Raw genomic sequence first — 10,000 nt, forward strand, 5'->3', positions numbered from 1 at the left:
GCATAGGTGTGCGCCGCGTGCTGCCAACAGCGGGGCGGAGGGACTGCGCCGCGCCGTGCCGTGCTGGGCAGCGCCGTGCTCTCCTTGGGCGGCGGTTCCCGCGAGGAGGCCGCTCCCCGGGCACCGCGGTGCTCTCCGCCTGCCTGTAACCTCAGCATCGAGGTTGGCCCGGTGGCGGCACGCGCGGCTGGACGCTGCTCGTGAGCGCTGCTCGCAGAAGGCACCGCTCCCTGCCTGCGCCTGGGGCTGAGACCGAGTGAAAGGAATCACAGACGTGGTTGGTTGGTTTCTCTAATAAATGCTTTGAGACCTTTTCGTTCTTTAATAGAATGTGTAATTCAGCAAAATGCAGTTTTACAGACTGCTTTTTTGTAACCACAGAAAGTACTTGTCTCGATCTTTGTTGTTAAGGCCATTACAGACAACAGCGGTGCTACAGTAGCTACCATTGCTTGCTAAGTTCTTACTTAAAAGACCTGTGGATTTTGGTGAAGAAAAACGTAAACGAGCTTAGCAATTATGGTGTTCTTGGGCAATCGGAGATTGTGATTTCAGAGAGAGCTCTTTAATGCCCTTCTTCCTTCTTAGAGAACCACACCGAGTAACTCTTAGAAGAAAAAAAGAGGTTTTGTGCTTTAACGCCCCTGTGTTGGGCTCCTGGGGGGTTATCCCAATGTGAAGAAACATCACCAAGTAATGAAGCAGTTTGCAGCAAACCTTGCCCTTCCAGGTTCTTTAGAGGACAATGTTTATCCCAGCAAGTTGCGCTATTAGTGCAATGATTCAGAATCCTTCTGGTCGCAGTTCTTGTAGCACTGACACAGAAGAGCTGCAGATCACCAGGCAGTATCTTTATTGCTGAGATAAGGACTGTGCTCCCACATTTCTCCAGCAGTGTTTCAGGCCTACAGAAAGCATGTGATAAGCATGCAGCTAACCAGCTTGGCCCGGGGCTGCCTGCAGTCAGCTAAATCTGTTCTGAAAACGCCTCCCCAGATTTGCTGGTGCAATTAAATGAAGGGGGGCTGTGTGAGAAAGTAGTGATTTTTGTGATCTTTTCCTACTGTCTTTTAACCTTCATGTTCATTTGAGATTAAAACTGATGGATTGTTTATTCATGAGGGAATACAAGCACTGTGAAATTGCTTTGGGATTTCTGAACTTGATGGAGTTGGAAAACCAGCACGCATGGTGAGGAGGCACGGGGAGCTCTCACCATTTGGGTCCTTGCTGGCAGAATCCAGGCGGGAGGCAGGAAGGGTAGGGTGTGTGTTCTGTGCCTGCAGGTGTGTGTTCTGTGCCTGCAGGTGTGTGTTCTGTGCCTGCAGGTGTGTGTTCTGTGCCTGCAGGTGTGTGTTCTGTGCCTGCAGGTGTGTGTTCTGTGCCTGCAGGTGTGTGTTCTGTGCCTGCAGATGAAAGATGATGTAGGGTGAGATGGAAGGAGAGCATGCAGGGTGCTGAAATACCGCATGCTGGGATGAACCTGACATAGAAATCAAGTAGATGTTTGTGAGGCCTTCAATCAGTAAATTGGGTGCATTTCTTGGTGAGATAGAAACAGTAATATTTCTAGATATTTTTCCAATTGTTCTGTCAAAATGTGACAACTTCAGAAATCTGCCATCTGGAACAACATAGGAAGTGTCTTGGAATGGTGAACTAACCAACAAGTGCTCACTTGATAGATTTCCCTCCTTTATTTTCAAAATGTCAAGCACTGCAGTATTGCCTTGAGATGAAACTAACGAAGAGTATTTTATTATTATTATTTTTTTAATGAATAAGGAACGTTTACTGTGAACTTTAATTTTTATTGACTTTTCTCCACATTTTTCTTAAAAACAAACAAACAAAACCACCACCAAACCAAGCCTGCTGTAGTTGCCTTGAAATGCCTTTATTTAGCTCCTGTACAGTCAGGCTGCACCTCCCGCTGCTGTTTCTCTCCAGCACACAGATGTTGCTGCTGCGGTCAGCCATCGCTCCCACCAGCATTTGCAATGTACAATTCCCACTTGCAGCATTTTCAGTAAACATGGAATCAACTGAGTATACAGAAATAGCTTCTATAAAATTTCCATTAAAAAAATAACAAGTTTTTATTTACAAAGTGTTTGCTACTACAAAGTGATATTTCCTATAGGTTCAAATATACTATTTGCTAATGCCAGTGTACCTATCAGGAAAGTAAAACTTTGTATATGCATTTTTCTTTATATCTTTCTCAGTGTTTAAAGCACACGTAATGCTACTGCATCCCTTTTTCACTACTCCTAGCCATGAACAATGTGGTAGTAGAAAGTAACACTATTTGATCAGGGGAAAAAAAAAAATCAGGATCACTTAATAGCAGTCCTGAAAAAATAAAAATAAGTCACTGTGTAACTTAAAGGTATTTGGAGAATTCAGAAATCCACAGAAAATTGTTTAAAAAACTAAGCAACAACTTGGGCTTTCCCAAAGACACAGGAATTGAGCACAAGAGGAGGGAGGAATGTTTCTGCTGATGTTTGTGCCCATGGTTGGGAGGAGGAAGCTGATAAGAGTACCAGGATAAGGAACAACTGACTGAAACTAAGAATTTGCCACCGTTTCCATCATCGTGAACTGTATGCTAGTGCTTCTCCCCCTACCCCTGGCAGGTTTACAAACTTCAAGCACAGCATTAAGACTGTAGACAGTCTTTGTCTACAACAGGCTTCCTTCTTAAAAGTCTTCATGTACTTCACTTAAAATGGTTTCATGTAAGTGGTTTCTGTGTTCTCAGTGGAAAAAGGAAGTATTGGTACAAGGCACTTCCATGCAGAACGTAACAGGTGTCAGCAAGTGCAATTCCAGCAGCACAGCGATGGGGAGCTGCTCAGCTCATGGCTGACACTGGTTTGCCCCTGCAGGGAGCTTCCTTGCCAGCTGTGCAGGGCAGTGCCAGCAGCGTGTGTTGGGCTTGGGTCAGTAGCATTTCTGGCTTCATTCACCACAGGTCTGGTGAGGTACAGGGTCGTCATTTTTTGCATGTTTTTATCAAAACCTCTCTAATCTGAAGTATTTTTTATATATACAACCTGGTTTTAGAGAGAAGGGGAAGTATCTGAAGCTTGTGCAATGGATTTTTTTGGTTCAGCTGGTATTTTACCAGGGAGGTTCTGGGAGATCCAATTAATCTGCATAATGCTGCAACCAAGTTATTAATTGTTAATGTTACATTACAGCGTTAGCAAATCCACTAAAAAAATGGAGACTGATTTTGTGGACTTTCTTTTCTGGTAAACATTTTTATTTTCTGGCCGTTCAGGATAACTGCATGTGATCTGTAAAGTATCTTCATCCAGACACTGCTATGGAATTAGTGTGTTTCACTCAGCCTGAGTAACAGTGTGGGTTACTACCGAAACAGGTTGCAGGGAAAGGCTCGTTTTGTCTTGGAAAAGTTCCCTGAATACTGCATAGATGAGTTTAATTTAAATCTACAGCTGGGTTTAAATTGTATGCAGCTGCTTCTTGTTAGCTTGTCTGAAGTGCTTAAGCCTGGAAGGAGTTAAGCATTTAAAACCGGCATTTATGAAGTCTGAAAATTAAGTGGGGTACCACATTCTAACCAAGATGCTTTTTTCTGCCCAAATCTGAACAGGGATTTCTGGTTTGTGACTTAGGCAGGTATCCTGAATTATTGGATACTGTCGAAGAGATCTAAGTGGGGAAAAAACCCGTTTGTTCTGTCTGGGTGACCTATGGAGCAGGATGGACCGGGGGGTAAGTCAGTGCTGCCCAGATAGGGACCTGTGGAGAGTGCAGTGTCTGTGTGAGCAGCTCTGCTGAGCTGGGAGGATGGTAAGGAACCACTGGGAACAAGGTTGGTTGTGGCAGTGTGCCTGGGTCCTGGTAACAGCCCTGTGTTGTCTCTTAAAAACACTTACTACTGAAGTAAATGGACAGATAAGCAGGAGAGGGAATCTATGAACTCTGTTCAAGAAGTTGCAGGGTACTGGGATTGATGTGAAGAACAGCCAGCGAAAAAGTTCTCCCTTTAAGATGAAGTAAGTGTGTAGGAAGCAGAAAGATGTTGCCCTGAAATATGGCTATGATGAGAATTCTTAAAATGTAAAAAATTTCATAGTCTCTTCCCAGTTTCATTATATTTGGTTACTTAAAACATGCTCCTGAAACGGAGGTATTCTTGCAATGAAAATTAGGTTAATGAAAATGCAAATTAGGTGGGTCAGTCAGAAGAGAACTGATTTGTTTACTAAACACTCAACCTTTGTTTTTAAATGAATCCAAACTCATTAGAAGTAAAGTCTTCTCTATAAAGTGCCTGGATAACTTACAGCTGAAAGGAGGCAGCTAATTAGAAAAATGAGTACTGCCTGGTGCTTAATTGCAAATGTGAGTAAGTTTCAGCCATGCTCTTCATTTAAAGTATTGGGTGTGGTCAGTAAAAGAGCACTTGGCATTTATAACCTTAACAGTCGAGTTCTGAATTCACACATCATTTTATGTATCAACTTATTTGTTTGTTTTTAAAATATGCTGGGTTGGTAGGCCCATGTACATCATGCTGTGTCAGGCTGACTTGGTGTTCAGCGTGAGTCCTTCTGTTGGTATTTTGTATACTCAGCAACTTCCAGCTGGGAATGGGGCTACGGCCAGAATGGAAATAAAAATGGAATGAATGGAAATAAAAAGCTGTGGTGTGTGGCAGTTTAAATTAGATAAAATAGTTACTGCAGCTAAATGGATATTGTTTGCTTTAACCTTCACTCAAATATATGTGCTGTCTTAGATGAGGTGCCATCAAATTAAGAACATTCACATGTAGCAATATAAGTTTTAAAACTAAAATCCACAGATGTTTTATCAGAGTTTCAAATGCTAAAATTATGCTGTCTCCTGCTCGTGATTCTTTCATCTGGTTCGTGATGCTGCTGTGTTTTCCTTAAGTCAAATTTAGATATTTTTTTTTACTGCAATATGTAAAATAGTATTTATACACAGCATTACATTGCTGAATGTATAAGCATTCATAAATAGTATAACAAGGGGCAGAAAGATGTCAAATAGAACTTCTATGAAGATTCAATACTAACTCTGCCTTGTATGAATCACCTTCTGGTGCCAGCTGCACTGCTTTGTATCTGTGAATACTCGGCACAAGAAAGCAGAAACTGTGGTACTTGACTAGAAAATGAGAGAGCCTGTCTTGCTACTGACTTTGATTGTCAAAAATCCCAGCTGCTGGCTGACACAGGGAAGGCTGCTGTGTTGAAGCAGCTGAGCACTGCTGCCACTAGCTTAGTGGGAGCAGCGGGGTTGGTTAGTATTCTTAATCCCTTTGTTGTTCATTAATTACTCAGAGCTTAAGGCAGATGCAACATCATCAGTATTTAGTGAGGTCCTGTCCTGCATCTACCTACATAACTGTATTTATTAATGTCAATTAAGCTCAACAAGAAAGACTGAAAGGCGTGCCTCAGGTTGTACATGAGTGACTTTGGCTGGATAAGGCCCAGAGCTCTCCTGGTTCTCAGACTCCGGTGTAACCACAGGAACACAGTGTAGTTGAACTCCATCCTCAGCTGTAACTTGGCACAAAGAATCCTAAGGAAAGAATTTCCTTTTGAAGTTTCTAAGTGTTCTAACTTGTTTTGTCCTCTGTATTCTACTAGTTCAGAAAAATAACTTAAAGTCTCTGTTCAACTGCCTAAATGTTACATGCTCCTAAGCTGAAAATTAGGAAGAAAAAAAAAAAAAGTTGGTAGCTTTGAGTTAGCTAGAGAGCAAGGAGCTGTGCAGGCTGCTGTGCTGATGGAAGCAGACATCAATGGGAGCAAAGTATCACTGAAGATCTTCCTCCCGCAAAGTACTCTGATTGCTAATAAAATACATAATAAAATATATTCCATTTCTGGGCAAGAAGTTTTTTTTTTTTTTTTTTTGGCCAACATCTTATAGTTCAAAGTGCCTCAAGCTCAGTTGTTGTTGAATGTTTTGCTGTTTTTACTTTTTATGAGATTTTGAGTGGGAAACGTGAAGAAAGCATACAGGTAGATTTGCCCATAAGGTATTGAGGGGTGAGGAGTAATTACTTGAGAAAATGCTCCCCCCTCTTAAAGTGCCTCAGGATGTCCTGTGTACGTCAGGTATCTTCCATCTGCTCTGTCCAATGGAAGCTGATAGGACAATATATTTTTAAGAATAAAGGCAACTGCCTGTTTAAATGAAGCGCCATTCATGTAGCTAACGGTATGTCTAGAGCATCTTGCCGTCTTACCTCACATTTTAGACGAGTACATTGACTCTCTCTGTGAGAACACAGTTTTCTCTTGGTAAAGCTTTTCTCCGTATAGAGGTAGTGTTACAGATTTGGTTGCAGTGAGGTGGTGTAAACCTCAGCCTGCTGTTGCCTGCGAGCCATGTGCATAGGGCAGTCTAACAGTCTTGCCGGGAGGGTGAATAACAGAGTAGGCATATGGGTTTTTCTTTTTCATTTCTGTATTTGCATATCATTTGTGTAAGCTAGATTGCTCTGCCTTCTCAAAGAAGAGCTGTATGTCTTAAAAATGGTGCTGCCCTGATGTTAAATGCAGGAGTTCAAACCATCTACAAAAGTTTTGATGTGGATGATTTTTTTTAATGTGAATATGCAGATGTATTTGTATGCTTCTTGCAGTTTTACCCGTCCTGTATGTAGCTAGGCATGTGCTAACAGCTGTACAACAACCATCTTCTTAGCTGAAGTGCTGGTTCACCTTCCTATCTCGGGCTGAGTGCTTTGGGACACGCTGGCTTGCATGTGTCTTTGTGAAAGCTGAGGTGGACGCAGTAACCTGCCTGAGTAACAGCTGCAGCAGTCAGTGGCTGCAACGTGCTGCCACTGCTCAAGCAAATACTAAGCTGCCTAATCCTTAAATAACAGAGGCTATGCCACTGAGATCTGACAGGTACTATACTGGTACTTAGAAAAAGGTCAGCTACTGACATACAGTATGAAACTAAGAAGAAATACTTTTCATTTGCCTACCTGAAAATAGTAACTGTGGGGCTAGTTAAAATATTGGACTTTGGAACACACAAGAACTGTACATCTACAGTGCTTTGCTATTATGCAAGGATTTTCAAAAAGGTCTTTGTGAGTGGATGTGATGTTAAACACAGAATATGGAGCCTACTGTTTTAAGTATAATTTAACAGTTCAAAGGGAATTCATGTTGTGTAATTTCAGTTAAATTATTTTAACCTGTTCAATACTAATGTTTTTCAAAGGCGCATTGAGGTGTGTGCAGCGGAAGTTAATGAAAAGCAAATTATCTATCATAATCCATGATGACTAGAATGCGAAACATAAAATTGCATATTGTCAAAATTTATTTTTTCCTAGAAACCTGAACTTTCCATTACCTCACTTGAAAACGTACTGCCTGAGATCCTTAATAGGTAGAGGCCTTTTTGTTTTTGTTTTGCTTTTGTTTTGCTTTTTTAATATACGTGTACAGTCAAATGGATTATAATGTTTGAACAGTAAAAGAGAAGTTACATGGGTCTGTCATCCGTACATCACTGTTTCCACTTTTGTTTCCTTGAAAAAAGCTGGTGCAGAGAATACTGTTTCTATGCTGACTGCTTAATAATGGCTAATAATCATTTGTAATAAGGTAGGTTTGCAGTACAAACGAACATACGAACCTTTCCAAAGGAGACAAGCTACTTTTAGAGTATCTAAAATGGATTTAAGCTAATCCAAGATTGATTTAATAACCTGTAATTTATATTACTTTAAGAATCTTCAATACAGCAAGTTGAACAGAAAAAAAGCAAATATTGTAACAGCTCCTTTTCCCTACAACAGTTTTCATACAAGATAGTTTTAAATAGCTTTTTTAGCACATTCATGTGCTCCCTCTTCCTCCCTTCCACCCCCCCCCTTTTTTTTTTTTTTTAATTTTTCAAAGGTAGAACATCCAAAAGACAACACAAGAATTGGCTTTTTCTTCCCCATCTGGTAAAGATATGATGAAGACAGAGACTTGAAACAGAATATCCCAAAATGGAAAATACAAACTTGATGTTTACTTTTCCAAATCTCCAGGGACTTTGTTCTTTTCCTTGGTTGTAGTTGATAAAAAATAGCACTTTGCTCTGTGTCTGCATGTCACTCTGTTCAGTTATAAAAAGTTTCCAATTTCAGCTTTGGATTAATTTATTTTGGAGCTTCCATTTTGCTTCACTGAACACAGTGCAAACCAAGGCAAGGAACCTAAGTAAAATCCAAATGTGAGCTCCCATTAAGAATATATATGAGCAGCATTTTGCATATCCATTTTTACTGTCTTTATTCTGGGGACGAAGGATCATCTTCATCTTCATCCTCTTCTTCCTCATCATTGAATGAGCATGGAGTTTCTCCCCGTGATTCAGAGTAGCGTGATGTTGCACTACTGGACTGCTGACTGCTAGGGGCAAGAAACTGCCCAGTTGCTAAAGCCACTTCAGTATCCAAACACAACCCTGGATTCTCACTATTAAAACAACAGAAATGTTAAAAGTTTAGAAGATTTCTCATAAAGCATTAAGCTTTCTTTTTTGCCTCTATTTTTCCTTTAGGGCAAGAAATGATGTCAAAAAAGAAACATCCTAAAGCTTTATCTTAAACAAGGCTAATAGTTGTGAAAATTGCTGAAATATTGGAAAATAGCCTAAAAAAAGATAGGCTTTTTTCCCCCCCCTCTTCCCCTAAGTGCCTAGTAGAATTGCTCAAGTGGAAAGAAGGACTTGGGGATGTTGGTTGATGCTTAGCTGAATGTGAGCCAGCAGTGTGCCTAGGTAGGCAAGAAGGCCAATGACATGCAGGCTTGTATCAGAAATAGTGCAGCCTACAGGAGCAGGGAGGTGATTGTCACCCTGTACTCAGCTCTGCTGAGGCTGCACCTTGAGTGCTGCGTTCGATTTTTGGGCCCCTCAAAACATGAAAGACACTGAGGCCCCAGAATATGTCTGGAGAAGGGCATGAAGATGCAAAGGGTCCTGGAGCACAAGTCTTGTAAGGAGCAGCTGAGGGAGCTGGGATTATTCAGTCTGAAGAAGAGAAAGCTCGGGGGAAAGCTTATTGCACTTTACAACTTCCTGAAAAAAGGCTGTGACATGCATGAGGGTTGGCCTCTTCTGTGTAACTAGTGACTAGAGGAAATGGCCTAAAGTTGCACCAAGAGAGGTTCAGGTTGGATATTTGGAGCAAGCTGTCCAGGGCTGTGATTGAGTCATTGTTCCTAGAGATGTTCAAGAAATGTTTAGATGTTGTACTAAGGGACATCGGTATAGTGGGGAAAATACTGGTGGACTAGATGGTTGGACTAGATGAACTTGGAGGTCTTTTCCAACCTTGTAAAAACACGAGGGCTTGGAAGTGATTCTATTCTTTTGAAACAATATACATAAAATAACTAGCATGTTCAAAATGTAGATTTAACCTTTCAAATACAATTAGTAAAGAGGTCTTTCACAACTGAAAATCAAGCTTAACAGAAAACGTCCTATGTACTGCATGTAAATGCTATGAACTAGTGAGGTCACTGAAAGTATACAAGAATCTATTAATAGCCTTGAATAAGAAATGACTTTAATTACCTTGATTTTGAATCAGATGTGCCTCCTACTATCTCTGAATGTGAAACTGCTTGTGCTGAATTTGAAAGTAATCCTCGGTTCATCCATGACAATCCTGTAGACATATCTAGAAGAAAGTATAGCTGCACTCATTATGGCTACATAGATTTTTTTTTTTTTTACAGTGTTCTACTTTGCATTCTGTTTGCAGTTAGGATTCTGCATTTATTTTACAAGAGAAACTTAGATTGATTTTTATACTGTAGATGTGCTCTTGCTTTATCAAAATGAAATATATATTCTCCAGTGTTTGTAGGTACACTCAGGCCTCGCTAAGCCCTCAGATGCAGAATTGAGGTTATTTGTATGAAATTTTTCCTACTGAAGAGAATATGCACTGCAG

At 40.8% G+C, this 10,000-nt stretch overlaps 1 protein-coding gene across 4 annotated transcripts in view; it reads right to left on the reverse strand.

Moving 5' to 3' along the window:
* Window positions 1-1,790: 1,790 nt before the first annotated feature.
* The window catches only part of TFDP2 (transcription factor Dp-2), a 53,946-nt gene continuing 45,736 nt past the window's right edge, over window positions 1,791-10,000 (reverse strand). For all 4 annotated transcript variants that reach the window (XM_085233289.1, XM_085233288.1, XM_085233290.1 and 1 more), the window contains 2 exons: window positions 9,619-9,724; window positions 1,791-8,513 (listed from right to left, as the gene is read on the reverse strand). In XM_085233289.1, coding sequence (XP_085089415.1) covers window positions 8,327-8,513; window positions 9,619-9,724 — 293 coding nt within the window. In that variant the 3' untranslated portion in view covers window positions 1,791-8,326. The remainder of the gene's footprint in view (window positions 8,514-9,618; window positions 9,725-10,000) is intronic.

Source organism: Meleagris gallopavo, chromosome 11, assembly GCF_905368555.1.
Source record: "Meleagris gallopavo chromosome 11, MGAL_WU_HG_1.1, whole genome shotgun sequence".
NCBI classification, from domain to species: domain Eukaryota; kingdom Metazoa; phylum Chordata; class Aves; order Galliformes; family Phasianidae; genus Meleagris; species Meleagris gallopavo.